The sequence below is a fragment of the Oryx dammah genome, unplaced genomic scaffold (genome assembly GCF_014754425.2).
Source record: "Oryx dammah isolate SB20612 unplaced genomic scaffold, SCBI_Odam_1.1 HiC_scaffold_27, whole genome shotgun sequence".
Taxonomy (NCBI): domain Eukaryota; kingdom Metazoa; phylum Chordata; class Mammalia; order Artiodactyla; family Bovidae; genus Oryx; species Oryx dammah.
The window spans coordinates 88,511,904-88,530,974 of NW_024070211.1; the positions used below are offsets into that span (position 1 = coordinate 88,511,904).

The window sequence follows — 19,071 nt, forward strand, 5'->3', positions numbered from 1 at the left end:
AACATGAGGGATACAGCCAGACTTGTTTTAAAAGAGTTTACTTATTTGAAATGGAAATAAGCACACGCTATCCATCAGTGGTGCAAGTCCCTTCCAAAGAACTAAAATTCAGAAATATGCACACAAGTTAGCCTCTTTACTATAAGTATCCAAAAGAAGCATGACATACAGCCATACCCCTCTTCTAAATCAGAGGACAGAAAAGACATACACTGGGCAATGCTCATGTAATTCAAAGATGCAGCATAATTCTTTGTTAAGGCAAAGAATGTTCTGAGTCCTGTCTGAGCAAGGTGCTTGGCAAACATGGAGCTGAGTGGTACTGGGAGGGACTGCTTTCCACATTTCCATCTCTGGACATGGCCCATGCCCTACAACACCTCGGCAAGTCTTTGACAGTTCCCAGGCTCATCTGCAGGCAGCTGTGTTGCTGGACCAGTTTTGAAGTTGAATAGTTTTGGAACTAACCAGATGTGGGTGAGACTTGGGACATACTGCAGAAGAAATAAAACAATGACTTTTTAAAAAACATTCCCATTAAAAACAATGTCTAAAAACCCAGTGACCACCAGATATGGGTGTTTGGGAGGAAAACCTTGAGAGACAAGAAGTTCTTTTTGTATACAAGAGTGTTTACAAGTGTAATATTTTCATACTCAAAATGAGGAACTATGGACAGAGATTCCTCTGTTTATCTCTGGGTATTATACCTAGCTGTCCACCTGACCCATTAAATAAGCACTTAATAAGTTGAATTCATGCTAAACCAGGACTTTGTATGTTTTACAAACATCTATTGATTCACTCTGTAAACTATTTCTCTGGTATGTGTAGAAAATAGGTATTATTTCTACACAGTGCTTGTTGTTTGGTTGCTCAGTCATGTTGGACTCTTTGCTACCCTGTGGGCTGCAGCACACCACACTTCCCTGTCCTTCACTATCTCCCAGAGTTTACTCAAACTCCTATCCATTGAGTTGGTGATGCCATCCAACTGTTTCATCCTCTGTCCCCTGCTTCTCCTCCTGCCCTCAGTCTTTCCCAGCATCAGGGTCTTTTCCAGTGAGTTACCTCTTCACATCAGGTGACCAAAGTATTGGAGTTTCAACTGCAGCATCAGTCCTTCCAAAGAATATTCAGGACTGATTTCCTTTAGGATTGACCGATTTGATCTCCTTGCTGTCCGAGGAACGCTGAAGAGTCTTCTCCAGCACCACAATTCGAAAAGCATCAGTTCTTCAGCTCTCAGCCTTCTTTTGCAGTCCAGCTCTAACCCATACATGATTACTGAAAAACCATAGCTTTGACTATACGGACCTTTGTCAGCAAAATGATCTCTGCTTTTTCATATTTTGTCTAGGTTTGTCATAGCTTTCTTTCCAAGGAGGAAGCTCTTTTAATTTCATGACGGTAGTCACCATCCACAGTAATTTTGGAGCCCCCCAAAATCAAGTCTTGTCACTTTTTCCATTTCTTACCCGTCTGTTTGCCATAAAGTAATGGGACTGGATGCCATGATCTTAGTTTCTTAAATTTTGGGTTTTAAGCCGGCTCTTTCCCTCTCCTCTTTGACTTTCAAGAAGCTCTTGAGTTTCTCTTCGCTTTCTGCCTTTCTAAGTCACTTCATGTTTTTGGCAGCGTGAGCAAGAAATAGTAGCAGGAAATTATGAAACCTTTCTGGTGCTTCTAGAGATGGATGATGGTGATGGTTGCATAGCGTTGTGAGTGTACTTAATATCACTAAGCTATATGCTTAAAACTGGTTAAGAAAATAAAAAAAATTCCCTTACATGTATTTTACCACATTAAAAAATGAAATAAAACAGCTTCTCTTGCCATGCCCATCCAAAAAAAAGCCCTTTAAGTGAAAATTCTATAATTTTATATATATATATATATATAAAATTGGGAATTATACAAAAAAGATCTTAATGACCCAGATGACCACAATGGTGTGATCACACTCATCTAGAGCCAGACATCCTCCAATTCGAAGTCAAGTGGGCCTTAAGAAGCATCACTGCAAACAAAGCTAGCAGAAGTGATGGAATTCCAGCTGAGCTATTTCAGATCCTAAAGGATGATGCTGTTAAAGTGCAGCACTCAATATGCCAGAAAATTTGGAGAACTCAGCAGTTGCCACAGGACTCGAAAAGGTCAGTTTTCATTCCAGTCCCAAAGAAGAGCAATGCCAAAGAATATTCAAACTACCACACAGTTGCACTCATCTCATGCACTAGCAAAGTAATTCTCAAAATTCTACAAGCTAGGCTTCAACATTACGTGAACCAAGAACTTCCAGATGTTCATGCTGGATTTAGAAAAGGCAGAGGAACGAGAAAAAATTGCCAACATCCATTAGATCATAGAAAAAGCAAGAGAATTCCAGAAAAACATCTGCTTTGTTGGCCTTGCCAAAGCCTTTGACTGTGTGGATCACAACAAACTGGAAAATTCTTCAAGAGATGGGAACACCAGACCACCTTACCTGCCTCCTGAGAAATCCCTATGCAGGTCAAGAAATAACAGTTAGAACCAGATATGGAACAATGGACTGGTTCGAAATTGGGAAAGGAGTATGTCAAGGCAGTATATTGTCACCCTGCTTATTTAACTCCTATTCAGAATACATCATATGAAATAACAGGCTGGATGAAGCACAAGCTGGAATCAAGATTGTTGGGAGAAATATCAATAACCTCAGATATACAGTGGAGAAGGCAATGGCACCCCACTCCAGCACTCTTGCCTGGAAAATGCCATGGACGGAAGAGCCTGGTGGGCCGGAGTCCATGGGGTCGCTAAGAGTCGGACACGACTGAGCGACTTCACTTTCACTTTTCACTTTCTTGCATTGGAGAAGGAAATGGCAACCCACTCCAGTGTTCCTGCCTGGAGAATCCCAGGGACGGGGGAGCCTCATGGGCTGCCGTCTCTGGGGTCGCACAGATTCGGACACGACTGAAGCGACTTGGCAGCAGCAGCAGCAAATATACAGATGACACCACCCTTATGGCAGAAAGTGAAGAGGAACTAAAGAGCCTCTGGATGAAAATGAGAGAGTAAAGTGAAAAAGTTGACCTAAAACTTAGGATTTAAAAAATGAAGGTCATGCATCTGATCCCATCACTTCATGGCCAGTAGATGGGGAAACAATGGAAACAGTGACAGACTTTATTTTCTTGAGCTCCAAAATCATGGCAGATGATGATTGCAGCCATGAAATTAAAAGACGCTTGCTCCTTGGAAGAAAAGCTATGACCAGCCTAGACAGCATATTAAAAAGCAGAGACATTACTTTGCCAACCAAGGTCCATCTAGTCAAAGTTAATGGTTTTTCTAGTAGTCATGTGTGGATGTTGAGAGTTGGACTATAAAGAAAGCTGAGTGCCGAAGAATTGATGCTTTTGAACTGTGGTGTTGGAGAAGACTCTTGAGAGTCCCTTGGACTGCGAGGAGATCAAACCAGTCAATCCTAAAGAAAATCAGTCCTGAATATTCTTTGGAAGGACTGAAGCTGCCAACTGATGCAAAGAACTGATTCATTTGAAAAGACCCTGATGCTGGGAAAGATTGGAAGGTGGGAGGAGAAGGGGACAACAGAAGATAAGATGGTTGGATGGCATCACCAACTTGATGGACATGAATTTGAGCAAGCTCCAGGAGTTGGTGATGGACAGGAAAGCCTGCATGCTGCAGTCCATGGAGTTGCAAAGAGTTGGATATGACTGACCAACTGAACTGAACTGATATAATTATGTAGATAATTGCCTGTGAAATATGTTTTATATGCATTTCTCTTGTTAATTGATGGATTTATAAACAATATCTCATTCATTACAAAGAGCACTATGGCATGGGGCTATACAAATGATAAATTTGTATCATTTAGGATATCATAAAAACAGCATCAGGACAGGTAATCTACATAAAATTATTTCTTTTGTCCTTAGTAATACAGATTTGCTGTACAGACTATTCTGCACAAGTGTTTATGATACTAATTAGCTTAACGACAGTGAGTAAAGGAAGGGAATGAGTTCAGTACTGCATGGAAGTTGTCTTGTTTCTTTTATGATTTTCCTTGCCAAAAGTGGCTGGAATAGTAACAGAAGGATTAAAATCTTCATTAGGGCAGAGCAAATGCTTTACCTTAACTGCTCAACATTTAATGAGCCCTTCCAACTCTGTATTAAGAAATTAAATATAAGTACCTGCACCTAGAATTCCTTTCCCAAAAAGATAATATCCCCAGCCTTGCACAGCTCTCACACAGCATTTCTTCCTGAAGCCCTAATGTACCAACATCCCTTACGGTCCGTGTTGTCTGAGTATCCACAAGACAGCAGTTACATTCTGGGGGTTTTTTGTGCTTTTTTAGTGTTCCGAGACGGGGAAACAGTAGAAACAATGTCAGACTTTATTTTTTGGTGCTCCAAAATCACTGCACATGGTGATTGCAGCCATGAAATAAAAAGACACTTACTCCTTGGAAGGGAAGTTATGACTAACCTAGATAGCATATTAAAAAGCAGAGACATTACTTTGCCAACCAAGGTCCGTCTAGTCAAGGCTATGATTTTTCCAGTAGTCATGTATGGATGTGAGAGTTGGACTTTGAAGAAAGCTGAGCGCCAAAGAATTGATGCTTTTGAACTGTGGTGTTGGAGAAGACTCTTGAGAGTCCCTTGGACTGCAAGGAGATCCAACCAGTCCAATTTAAAGGAGATCAGCCCTGGGATTTCTTTGGAAGGACTGATGTTAAGCTGAAACTCCAATACTTTGGCCACCTCATGCGAAGAGTTGACTTCATTGGAAAAAACTCTGATGCTGAGAGGGATTGGGGGCAGGAGGAGAAGGGGACGACAGAGGATGAGACGGTTGGATGGCATCACCGACTCTATGGACATGAGTTTGAGTGAACTCTGGGAGTTGGTGATGGACAGGGAGGCCTGGCGTGCTGCAATTCATGGGGTCACAAAGAGTTGGACATGACTGAGCAACTGAACTGAACTGAGGTAGTAGCCAGCTATTCTAAGTCACTTACATGACCATCTATTATAACATTTATGGTTTGTTTGGGTTCTGATAAGTTATATGGACTTTACATAAGCCTGTTATTGTTGATGTACAGTTGTATATATAGAAGATTTTTTTTTTTTTAGAAACTCATATCATGTTATAGCAGAAATGTGTATACTTTTCATAGTGTTAATGAAAGTGAAACTGTGGTTGTTGTTTAGTCACTCAGTTGTGTCCAACTCTTTGTTACCCCATGGACTGCAGCACTCCAGGTTCCTCTGTCCTCCACTGTCTTTCAGATACCTTTCAGAGTTAGCTCAAACTCATGTCTGTCGAGTCAATGATGCCATCCAACCATCTCATCCTCTCCTGACCCGTCTCCTGTCCTTAGTCTTTCCCAGCATAAGGGTCTTTTCCAGTGAGTCAGCTCTTCACATCAAGTGACCCAAGTATTGGTGCTTCAGCTTCAGCATCAGTCCTTCCAATGAATATTCAGTGTTGATTTCCTGTAGAATTGACAGGTATAAAGATCTTGCTGTCCAGGGGACTCTTGAGTCTTCTCCAGCACCATAGTTTGAAAGCATCAAGTTTTTGGCACTCAGCTGTCTTTATGGCCCAACTCTCCATGACTACTGGAAAAACCAATAACCAGCTTTGACGATGGCCTTCTCTAGTAGCTCAGACGGTAAAGCATCCATTTTCAATGCAGGAGACCAGGGTTCAATCTGTGGGTGGGGAAGATCCCCTGGAGAAGGAGGTGGCAACCCACTCCAGTATTCTTGCCTGGAGAATTCCACGGACAGAGGAGCCTGGTGGGCTATAGTCCATGGGGTTGCAAAGATTCGAACACAACTGAACAACTAACACACACAGCTTTGACCATACGGACCTTTGTCGGCAAAGTGCTATCTCTGCTATTTCGTACCCTGTCTAGTTTCATCATAGCTTTTCTTCCAAGGAGCAAGCATCTTATAATTTTGTGGCTGGCAGGCACTGTCCACAGTGATTTAGGAGCCCAAGAAAATAAAATCTGCCAGTCTTTGTACATTTTCCTCATCTATTTGCCATTAAATGATGGGACCAGATTTCATGATCTTAGTTTTTTTGAATGTTGAGTTTTAAGCCAGCTTTTTCACCCTCATGAAGAGGCTCTCTAGTTCCGCTTTGCTTTCTGCTTTTAGAGTGATATCATCTGCATATCTGAGGTTGTTGATGTTTCTCCTGGCAATTTTGATTCTAGCTTGTGCTTCATCCAGCCTGGGCATTTCACATGATGTACTCTGCATAGACATTAAATAAGCAGAGTGACAGTATCCAGCCTTGATATACTCCTTTCTCCATTTTGAATCAGTTAGTTGTTCCATGTCCAGTTCTCACTTTTGCTTCTTGATCTACATACAGATTTCTCAGGAGGCAAGTAAGGTGGTCTGGTATTCCCATCTCTTTAGGAATTTTCCAGTTTGTTGTGATCCACCCAGTCAAAGGCTTTAGCCTAGTCAGTGAAGCAGAAGTAGATATTTTTCTGGAAATCCCTTGCTTTTTCGATGATCCAACAGATGTTGGCAATTTGATCTCTGGTTTCTCTGCCTTTTCTAAATCCACCTTGAGCATCTGGAAGTTCACGGTTCTCGTACTGTTGAAACCTGGCTTGGAGAATTTTGAGCATTACTTTACTAGCGTGTGAGATGAGTGCAATTGTGTGGTAGTTTGAACATTCTTTGGCATTGCCTTTCTTTGGGATTGGAATGAAAACTGACCTTTTCCAGTCCTGTGGCCACTGCTGAGTTTTCCAAATTTTCTGGCGTATTGAGTACCACACTTTCACAGCATCGTCTTTTAGGATTTGAAATAGCTCAGCTGGAATTCCATCACTTCCACTAGCTTTGCTTGTAGTGATGCTTCCTAAGGCCCACTTGACCTCACATTCCAGGATGTCTGGCTCTAGGTGAGTTACCATACTCTCATGGTTATCCTGGTCATGAAGACCTTTTTCGTATAGTTCTTCCGTGTATTCTTGCCACGTCTTCTTAATCTCTTCTGCTTTTGTTTGGTCCTTGCCCTTTCTTTCCTTTATTGTGCCTGTCTTTGCATGAAATGTTCCCTTGGTATCTCTAATTTTCTTTGAGAGTCTAGTCTTTCCCATTCTGTTGTTTTCCTCTGTTTAATTGCATTGTTGACTTAAGAAGCCTTTCTTATCTCTACTTGCTGTTCTCTGGAATTTTGCATTCAGTTGGATATCTTTCCCTTTCTCCTTTGCCTTTCACGTCTCTTCTCTCAGCCATTTGTAAGCCTCCTCTGACAACCATTTTACCTTCTTGCATTTCTGTTTCTTTGGGATGGCTTTGGTCACCGGTTTTGTAACTGCAGTGTTACAAACCTCCATCCATAGTTCTTCATTCACTCTGTCTACCAGATTTAATCCCTTGAATCTGTTCACCACCTGTAATGTGTGTCATAGAGAATTTGATTCAGGTCACATCTGAATGGTCTGTTGGTTTTCTCTACTTTCTTCAACTTAAGTCTCAATTTTGTAGTACGGAGCTGATCTCTGAGCCACAGTCAGCTCCAGGTCTTGTTTTTGCTGACTGTATAGAGCTGCTCCATCTTGGCTGCAGATAATACAATGAATCTGATGTCTATTTAGGTGCTAAGTCATTTCTGACTCTTTGTGACCCCCATGGACTATAGCTCACCAGGCTCCTCTCTGTCCATGGGATTTTCCAAGCAAGAATACTGGAGTGGATTGCCAGTTCCTCCTCCAGGGAATATTCCCTACCCAGGGATTGAACTCGGGTCTCCTGCATTACAGCCGGGATTCTTTACCTTCTGAGTCTCATTCTGTATACTGCTTATGTTTCATTTTATCGTGTTCTTCATTCTGACTTGCATTAGAGTTAAATAAATAAATTAAAGGAATAAAAAGTTCAACTGGAGGTGGATGCCAGTTCAGTTCAAGGAGGAGATTCCCAACAATTCAGACCTTTTAAAAAAGCTTTCATTTAAAAAAGAAGTTCTTTTTTAATTTTGGCTGTGCTGTGTCTTCGCTGCAGTGCACAGGGTCTTCATTGTAGTGTGAGTGCTTTCTCTAGTTGCAGTGTGCAGGCTTCTCATTGTGGAGCACAGGCTGCAGAGCTCTTGGGCTTCAGTAGTTTTGGTGCTGAGTTAGCCGCTCTGGGGCATGTGGGATCTTAGTTTCCTGATCAGGGATTGAACCCACATCCCCTGCATTGGAAGGTGGATTCTTAACTACCGGACCAACCACCAGGGAAGTCCCTAAAAAGCTCACTTTCTAATATGACTCCCTCACCATACAGAAAATTCATGTTTTGGGACTCCTGAGGTCAGGATTGAGTGTAGGTTCAAGAAGTTGAGGATGGTTTCTGCCACTAAGAGATGTGACCTGAGAACTTCTCTAGGAATAAATTTTCATCTCTGAAGTGAGGGAGATTTAACGAGATATTTCGTCTGATTCTCACATTGCATGGCTTTGAAAATTTGAGAGAAAGGCATAGGTAAGTACTGCTGCTGCTAAGTCGCTTCAGTCGTGTCCAACTCTGCGACCCCAGAGATGGCAGCCCACCAGGCTCCCCCGTCCCTGGGATTCTCCAGGCAAGAGGTTTAATTTTAAATACCTATTTTTCTAACCATCTCAAGTTAGGTAGAGATATAAGGGGAAAAACGCACTTTTAAGGCAATTTTATTAATTCCATGTACATAATATAACTAGTCCTTCATATCTAAAGATAACAGTCCAACCAATTGTCATAATTTCATGTTCTACATACCTTAAGTTAACGGAGTAGATTTATAAAAGATACAAAAATATTTCACTGGCTTGGGAAAATGTGGTTCTGAGACTTCATAATAAGAAGGGATATAGGATGTGCTAATGGTTTTTCAAACCTACAAAGGCTGTTTCAAAATTTATACTGTTAATAAAGTTCTTGCCTAGTCAACACTTTATCTTCATTAAGAGCCTGAATTAGAGCAGATTTCTGTATTGACCATTAATGGTCAATACAGACCATCACTAGAGTAGAGTCATCTCTTTTGTGGTTTGAAGAGGGTGTTTGCTATGACCAGTGAATTCTCTTCACAAAATGCTGTTAGCCTTTGCGGTACTTCATTTTGTACGCCAAGGCCAAACTTGCCTGCAGGTATCTCTTGACTTCCTACTTTTGCATTCCAATCCTTTGTGATGAAAAGGATGTCTTTGGTGTTAGTTCTAGAAATGTTCTGTTTTAGTTTCTTCGGCATTAGTGGCTGGGAGCATAGACTTGGATTCCTGTGATGTTGAATGGTTCGCCAGAATCGAATGAGATCATTCTGTCATTTCTGAGATTGCACCCAAGTACCACATTTCAGACTCTTTTGTTGACTGTGAGGGCTACTCTGTTTCTTCTAAGGGATTCTTGCCCGCAGTAATAGATATAATAGTCATCTGAATTAAAACTCACCCATTCCGGCCCACTTTAGTTCACTGATGGCTAAAATGTCGGTGTTTACTCTTTCCCTCTCCTGCTTGACCACATCCAATTTACCTTGATTCATTGACCTAACATTCCAGGTTCCTATGCAATATTGTCCCTTACAGCATCAGACTTTACTTTTACCACTAGACACATCCACAACTGGGCATTTTTTTCGCTTTGGCCCAGCTTCTTCATTCTTTATGGAGCTGTTTCTTCCCTCTTCCCTGGTAGCATATTGGACACCTACAGATCTGGTCTCTCATCTTCCAATGTCATATCTTTTTGCCTTATCATACTGTTCATGGGGTCCATTCAAAATTATGGGGGTCCATTCTAAATATTAGTGAGTACCTCATCCTGATTTTTGTCAGTTCATAAAAAGAAGCAGTTGACTTCAGGGGCCCAGAAATGAATTTCTGGCCAAATTTAGAACTCAGCTTCTTAGAGGTAGACAATCCTTAAAGATGATTTCATTTGAAATAGCAAATTTCTTGCACACATCACTAAGAATATTTCAAGCAATAACTCTTAATAACCTGCCATATTGGTTGTTCTCTTTGTTAATGGATGATAAAGCCAACAGCCAAGAGAAGAAACTGTACCCCCAAAAGTGAAATTTTGAAAATTTTAATTTCCTAGCATTTTTCCTTATCTTTCATGCTCCTCTACCTTCTTCTGTTTCCCCCTCATCCCACCCTCTGCCTCTGGTAACCACAAGTCTGATCTCTTTCTATGAGTTTGAGTTTTTTAGGTTCCACATAAAAGTGAGATCATACATTATTTGTCTTTCTTTGACTTATTTCATTTAGCATAGTGCCTCAGATCCATCTATAATGTTGCACATGTTAAAAAAAATTTTTTTTAAGAAAATTAGTCTGTCAGGCGAGGGCCTCTTTTTTTTTTTTAAGTCTGTTTTATTTCCAATGGTTTGAAATGCCATTCTCATCATATATTTTGTACTTGAGTTTATTTCTGGATTGTTAATTTTGTTCCATAACTTCTGATTATGCTGCCAAACTACCATGAGAATAAGTATTATCTTTTTTTTATATATTTGTTAATGTTTTAATATATATTTGTGACCCTTTGTTTTTAAAATAAAAAATTCTAGTTGCTATTTTAGTGTTCTGTTAAACTTTAAAATATATATGAATTAAAATTTATTTTCAGCTAAATCTCTAAAACCAATTTTTTGATGTCCGCTCATGAACTCTAGTCAGTGCTTTATATGCTTTGGGAGTATTCTGTGGTCAAATATAAACAGTATATAACTCCATGATTTCTCCTGAGCTTGAAGATTTTTTTTTTTTCTTTTCTAGCCTTTAATCTAGACAATGAACAACCAGATTATGATATGGACTCAGAAGATGAGACCTTATTAAATAGACTTAACAGAAAGATGGAAATTAAGCCTTTGCAATTTGAAATTATGATTGACAGACTTGAAAAAGCCAGTTCGAATCAGGTACTGTACCTTGTAAAAATGTCTCATCTTAACATTTCATCTAACTAGCAGTTTTATTTTGCATTTTATTTAGACCTAAGTATATTACATTTTACTGTCTCTTGAATTTCTTTTCCTAAGAGCCTTGAATTTCTATTTACAATATTCCTTGACAGTTCAAGAAATACTTAAGCATACTATCTTTGAATAGGAGTATGAAAAGTACAGTTCTGACTTATTTCTTGTTTGGATATAAAAATAATACTAGTTACATTGTTACAATATCTTCTTGATCCTTTTCATAGAACTGTCTTTTTGACACTTCAGTAACTAAATTTGCTTGGTTGAGTTGCATTGGTAGTCATCTCACATCAATAAAGTTGCTCAGATTTGTATTAAGATGCTTTTACCGTTTAAGATTATTTTAGTTTTGCTTATTTATATAACATGTAAAATTTTAAAATTTACAAAGAAGGAATTTTCTTTAGTGGAACATTCTATACATGATACAGGGACTGTAAAAACAGAACAGAGAATTGCTAAAGTGGAAAAGTCTAAGGTTTGTTTAAAGCATTTCTTCATGTGCATAGAAAATAAGAATGTGCAGCAAAATGCCAGCAGTGTTTATATTTAGGTGCTGAAATTATTGGTGATTTTCATGTTCTTTCTTGTGTTTTACAAATTTATTATAATGAGCGTGTATTGATATTACAGTTAAATTTAAAAGATCAAAGTAATAGTTGGTGTGCCTGTGTGGTATATTAATATGCTAACTTTTATTAATGTAGTTAGAAGTTACTGATATAAATAAGCTTTTTACACTAGACTGTTAAAACTTTTCACTTGTTTAACTATACAAATTCATTATTTTCTCCCAACTTCCAAGTTAGTCCTTTAAATCCCTGAGGTATTACCAGCTCTTCAGAACATTTCCCACACTTATCCATTGTAGAATGACTTCGCTGCATATTTAGCCTATCAGTCTCCCCACAACTCATTTTGATGGAAAGTAATGTGAAGTATACTAACAAAAAAAATGCATTAAAACTGAATTTTGTAAAATTCAACCTAATTGTATAAAAATTAAAAAACAAAAAGAAAAGATGGATTATTTTGACTAAATTATCAAACTGTGGAAAATTCTGAAAGAGATGGGAATACCAGACCACTTGATCTGCCTATATGCAGGTCAGGAAGCAACAGGTAGAACTGGACATGGAACAACAGACTGGTTCCAAATAGGAAAAGGAGTCCGTCAAGGCTGTATATTGTCACCCTGCTTATTTAACTTCTATGCAGAATACATCATGAGAAACGCTGGGCTGAAAGAAGCACAAGCTGGAATCAAGATTGCCAGGAGAAATATCAATAACCTCAGATATGCAGATGACACCACCTTTATGGCAGAAAGTGAAGAGGAACTAAAAAGCCTCTTGATGAAAGTGAAAGAGGAGAGTGAAAAAGTTGGCTTAAAACTCAACATTCAGAAAACGAAGATCATGGCATCTGGTCCCATCACTTCATGGGAAATAGACAGGGAAACAGTGGAAACAGTGTCAGACTTTATATTTATTTGGGCTCCAAAATCACTGCAGATGGTGACTGCAGCCATGAAATTAAAAGACACTTACTCCTTGGAAGGAAAGTTATGACTAACCTAAATAGCATATTGAAAAGCAGAGACATTACTTTGCCGACTAAGGTCCGTCTAGTCAAGGCTATGGTTTTTCCAGTGGTCATGTATGGATGTGGGAGTTGGGCTGTGGATGCTTTGGAATTGTGGTGTTGGAGAAGACTCCTGAGAGTCCCTTGGACTGCAAGGAGATCTAACCAGTCCATTCTGAAGGAGATCAGCCCTGGGATTTCTTTGGAGGGAATGATGCTGAAGCTGAAACTCCAGTACTTTGGCCACCTCATGTGAAGAGTTGACTCATTGTAAAAGACCCTGATACTGGGAGGGATTGGGGACAGGAGGAGAAGGGGACGACAGGATGAGATGGCTGGATGGCATTACTGACTCGATGGACTTGAGTCTGAGTGAACTCCGGGAGATGGTGATGGACAGGGAGGCCTGGCATGCTGCAATTCATGGGGTCTCAAAGAGTCGGACACGACTGACCGAATGAACTGAACTGATAGTAAAAGATCTCCTCTATGAAAAATAATTCTACTTGTATTTTTGAAATGTTGTCTGTTCTTATTGGAAATTTGTTTTAATCATCATGGTGAATCTCATTATAATTAGTGCTCACAGTTTTCCTAGGATTTTGATCACTAGCATCAGATACAGTTTCAGTTTTTCTTCTTTATATGCAAATTTTCCTAGCAATCTTAGGCTTGATCAGACTTGTGTTTTTCTGCTGTTTTCCATGATTGCTCAGAAATTCTCATGGTGGCTGAAATTATGTCATCAGAAGCGTGCAGCTGTTTTTTCTGTAGTTTGCTTTCTTTCGTTGAGTTAGTAATATTTATTTAATGTTCAAGTGAATAAGACAACTGACAGAAGCTTTTCCTTTATGAACTTACCATCTACATGATTACAGGATAAACAAAAAACATGTCAACAATGCAGTTAACTATCCACTATAATCAGCATCACCAACTCAATGGACGTGAGTTTGAACAAACTCCAGAAGATGGTAAAGAACAAGGAAGCCTGGCGTGCTGCAGTTCATGGGGTTGCACAGAGTCGGACATGCCTGAGGGACTGACCAACAACTATAATCAGCATCATCCTATTTCATTTCTCTTTGCTCACATGCAAACTTCCAGGCCATAAAACAATTGGCTAGGTTCTCAGAGCATGATAACATCTACTTTCTGCGGAGGAGATGAAGGTGAAGGTTTTGGCACAGGAATAAAAAGGTGGTCTTATAAATAGAACCAAGCAAAAGCCAGACCTTATTCCAAGTGTCTGATCTGGGAATTCATGGGTTTCTTTATTTTCTAATTTTGCGAGCCAGTATAATACCAAATTCCAGGGCAAGGAATCAAGTTTATGGTTAAACTGGTATTTATTAGATTGGTAGAGAAAGACATAAAAGATGGATTGAGGCAAAAGCTTCTGCTGCCACTATTCTGTGGGTACTGTTGCAGTGAAGTTATTATTGAAAACTCCCGTTGCCAGAGTCCGTGGTTATTTTTAGCCCCCATCCTTTGTCCTGTTTGAGCTCTCATTTCTTAAAACTGTCATCACCTTTAGTCTTTCAAATATAATTCATTCCCTTTTGGTTTCCATAATGATTTTTTATGACCATTTCTGCTAACTTTCTTTAACTGGCTCCCTTTTCATTCAACTGCTGTGAACATTAAGGTTTCTTAAAATTTTGTTCTTGGTATTCATATCCTGATTATTTGGGGGTTCAGTTCAGTTCAGTCGCTCAGTTGTGTCCAACTCTTTGCAACCCCACGAATCGTAGCATGCCAGGCCTCCCTGTCCATCACCGTCTCCCAGAGTTCACCAAAACTCATGTCCATCGAGTCAGTGATGCCATCCAGCCATCTCATCCTCTGTCGTCCCCTTCTCCTCCTGCCCCCAATTCCTCCCAGCATCAGAGTCTTTTCCAATGAGTCAACTCTTTTCATGAGATGGCCAAAGTACTGGAGTTTCAGCTTCAGCATTATTTGGGGGTTAATCACCTCATTGAGGATTTTTGTGTGTATTATAAAATATGTATGCCTTTAGCCTTGACCTCTTTCTTAAGCCCCAAGATATTTTTTTTCTCTTCTTGTGCTGCCTTTTGGATTCTCCGTCTAGACCCACAGACTCTCCAGTTTAATCTTTCTAAAAGTTAATCTTTTAACTTCAGATGATCTTATACTGTATTCATTCTGTCTTCAGTGACTCCCAAAACTTAGGATCTTGTGGGTTTTTAAAATCCCTTATCTTTAGTCCCTAAATTTCTAACTCTTCCTTGTGCACCTATATGTTCCTTGAATACTCAGTCTTCAATGATCTCTTCTCTCATTTCTTCAGTCTTTTTCTTTTTGCCCAAAAATGTGCCAAGGGGCCCTATTTCCAAAAGAGCCCTATCACTTGAGCCTGTCTTTCTCAATAAACTACCACCTTCTGTTTTTTGGCTTTTAAGTCACAGTTACATTTTCAAATTACACTCATTCCACATGCTATCAAGGTAATGCTCATAATCCTTCAAACTAGGCTTCAACAGTATGTGAACTGAGAATTTCTAGATGTACAGATTTAGAAAAGGCAGAGGAACCAGAGGTAAGTCACCAACATCCGTTGGATCATAGGAAAAGCAAGGGAATTCCAGAAAAATATATACTTCTTCATTGACTAGACTAAAGCCTTTGACTGTTTGGATCACAACAAAATGTGGAAAATTCTTAAAGAGATGGAAATACCAGATCACCTTACCTGAGGTCTTGAGAAACCTGTATGCAGGTCAAGAAGCAACAGTGAGAACTGGACATGGAACAACAGACTGGTTCAAAATTTGGAAGGGAGTGCATCAAGGCTGTATATCGTCATCTTGCTTATTTAACTTCTATGCGAAGTACATCATGTGGAATGCCAGGCTGGATGAAGCACAATCTAAAGTCAAGACTGCTGGGAGAAGTATCAACCTCAGCTATGCAGATGATACCACTCTAATGGCAGAAAGTGAAGAGAGACTAAAGAGCCTGTTGATAAGGGTGAAAGAAGAGACTGAAAAAGCTGGCTTAAAACTCAACATTCAAGAAACTAAGATCATGGCATCCCATCCCATCATTTCATGGCAAATAGATGGGACAGCAATGAAACAGTGACAGACTTTATTTTCTTGGGCTCCAAAATCACTGCAGATGGTGACTGCAGCCATGAAATTAAAAGACGCTTGCTCCTTGGAAGAAAAGCTATGAACAACCTAGATAGCATATTAAAAAGCAGAGACGTCACTTTGCCGACAAAGGTCCATATAGTCAAAGGTATGATTTTTCCAGTAGTCATGTACAGATGTGAGAGTTGGACCACAAAGAAGGCTGAGTGCTAAAGAACTGATGCTTTCAAACTGTGTTGTTGAAAAGGATTCTTGAGAGTCCCTTGGACAGCAAGGAGATTAAACCAGTCAGTCCTAAAGGAAATCAACCCTGAATATTCATTGGAAGGACTGATGCTGAAGCTGACATTCCAATACTTTGGCCACCTGATGTGAAGAGCTGACTCACTGGAAAAGACCCTGATTCCTGGGAAAGATTTAAGGCAGGAGGAGAAGTGAATGACCGAGGATGAAATGGTTGGATGGCATCACCAACTCAATGGACATGAATTTGAGCAATCAGGGATGAGAGTGAAAGCGAAGGAAGCCTGGCATGCACTAGTACTCAGTTCCAAAGTTCTTACATTGTTCTCTCATTAATTTGTGTCTCTTACCTTAATTCCCATATTGTCAGTTTCTTTAGATACTGGATTTGTCTTAAAGTTTATTTTGTTATCTTATCCACAACCTATAGCACAAATGATGGACTGAGAGTTGTTATTGGACTGTTGGGTAGTTGTTATAGTAATGTTGGACTTACTGCTTAACTGGCTATTATATATGTAAAAGCATTAATTTTTACATGTTTTATTCATTTGTATATTAAATATTAAATTTATGTATTTATTGAAATTTCTAAACCATGAGTTTTGTATATGTGTGCATGCTTAGTCATGTCTGACTGTTTGCGACCCCGTGGACTGTAGCCTGCCAGGTTCCTCTGTCCTGGAATTTTCCAGGCAAGAAAAATGGATTGGGTTGCCATTACCTCCTCCAGGGGATCTTCCCTACCTAGGGATCGAACCCGTGTCCCCTGCGTCTCCTTTATTGTAGGCGCACTCTTTACCGTTGAGCTACCAGGGAAGCCTGAGTTTCGTATATAAGCAAAGTAAATGATCTTCATTCTCATGGAGGTAGTTGCAGTCTGTTGTTTTTCAGTCACTCAGTTATGTTCGACTCTTTGCCACCTCATGGACTACAGCACGCCAGGCTTCCCTGTCCTTCACTCTCTCCCTGACTTTGCTCACTTATGTCCATTGAGTTGACGATGCCATCCAACCATCTCATCCTCTGTCGCCCCCTTCTCCTCCTGCCCTCAATCTTTCCCAGCATCAGGGTCTTTTCCAATGAGTCGGCTTGTCGCATCAGGTGGCCAAAGTATTGGAGCTTCAGCTTCAGCATCAGTCCTTCCTTGAGTATTCAGTCTAGAAGAAGAATAATTTTTATCTCCCATCCCTTACCCTCAAAATAAGTAAGTCAAGTAAGTCAGAGCTGTCTTAGAAATCATAAATTTATCATAGATCCGTTTGCCAATTAAATAGTAGTTTCCACTGCTTTCTAGTGGATGAAGTACTAAATGGCAGAACTTTTTTCTTAGGATATCAAAGTAGTGGGATTCTGTTTTTGTGGATTTTCAATCATGTGGTTTAATTTGTGGGTGTTTTATCTGTAAATAGATCTTGCCAGTCAAATTTAATGTTGTCACCATGATAGTAGAGAGGCACTGATACTAGTTGCCCTAGAATAACTAAAGCTAATTTTTACAGAATGAGTAAAACCAAAATTATCCAATAAAATAAAAGTTGGTCATCAGTTCAGTTCAGTCGCTCAGTTGATATAACTATATAAAAACAGCAGTTGACTGAGAAAAAACAGTTAACCCAGAAAGGTAATGTCAGGATGTTTAAACTGTATATTGGGTTCTTGTTACCTCAGCTGTAAAGAGGGTACTTAACCACCAGCAGGACATTTTCAGCAGGAGCAAGAAGCACCAAGAGAAGAAAATCTGAGGCATTGTTTTAATCTCCTGACATCTCTTGCAGAAAGATAGGAAGCAGTGTTATTTTGATAACACTGTATACTAAATTCACCATGATTCTGCAAGAGTTGATGGAAGGAGATTATCTTCCTCCCCACTCCAGGATTAGATTAAGTTCTTGATTTAATCAGTGAAGGTTATAAAATTTTATCAGAAGCAGAATGACCAAGCAGTGGAAGCACATGCAACATGTCACAGCAGTGTTTCCGTTGGTCCCCAGAGCTACCAGTTATGCTGCGAAGCTCTAAGCATGTGGTGGGATTTTGTTAGATCCAGAAAGCTCCATTCTTATTCTTCCACCATCCTTATAGACTTTGAAAGTATGCATCATCATTCCACAGAACTTCAGTTAACAGTGGGAGAGTGTCCACTTCAGGCTGATGTTGGGAAAATAGTCGTTCTTTTGGTTCGGTCTCATGTTTCTGGCTCTGGCTGTCCTCTTTAGAGACCATGTTACTCAGTCTCTCAGATGCACTTAAGCTGACTCCACTGAGACTTTGAATAAACCAAACAATGGCCATTTAAATTGTATTGCACTAAAAGTAACTGTCACATGGATGGAATACTTGAGTTGATATTGTGAATATAGTCTCTTCCTGTAGTCACACCATCTTGGCAGCCAAATTGTAAGAAGCAGCCAACTCATTAGCTCTAGTAGTCACCATCATAGGACTAAAAGTCCAAATGATCATTACATTTATTTGATCAAGTAATAAATATGAGAAATCAGATCATATTAAAAGTATGTTTTGTCAGTCATACTTTCTTCAAATGAATTAATACAACCACCAAATTGATTAGTATGCTGATCTTAAAATTTCAGTGATACTTCCCCCACATTTCCAAGTTTTAGGAGATATTTCAGTTTGTTTTGAAAATGAATCTTCATCTCTAAAGTAATAAAAGTAAAAGGATTGGGATAGTACCACTTCAGTAAGCATTCACAGCCCTAAAACTCCATAATCTTTTTCTAAGCTTCACTATAAATGGATCTTTGTAACCCCTACTCCATCTTGTTAGCCTCTCTGATCTTGGCAAAGAGCAGGGAAACAAATGTGACCAAGCAAATTTTTACAGACTTTACTTTTGAGATAATGTCAACATATGTTTGCTGCATTGATAAAGGAGAGAGAGATCCCTGAGATGTCACTGTCCCAGACTTAACATTGTCATCAGCAAGATGAGTGTTGAGAGTAAGGATTCTCTAGTATTTCATCAGCTTTGTAGAGAAATTGTTTTGTTTGTGACTGGTACAAAAAATTCAAGATTGTATAGTGTTGAAAATTCTGGAAACATGCTAAGTTTGTCCTTTTCAATTTCAGAGTACTCGTGTGT

At 39.5% G+C, this 19,071-nt stretch overlaps 1 protein-coding gene across 2 annotated transcripts in view; it reads left to right on the top strand.

Annotated features, from left to right (window-relative positions):
- EPC2 (enhancer of polycomb homolog 2) overlaps positions 1–19,071 on the top strand; it is a 129,297-nt gene that overhangs the window by 74,401 nt on the left and 35,825 nt on the right. For both annotated transcript variants that reach the window (XM_040229007.1, XM_040229008.1), the window contains exon 3: positions 10,814–10,959. In XM_040229007.1, the coding sequence (XP_040084941.1) occupies positions 10,814–10,959 (146 nt within the window). The remainder of the gene's footprint in view (positions 1–10,813; positions 10,960–19,071) is intronic.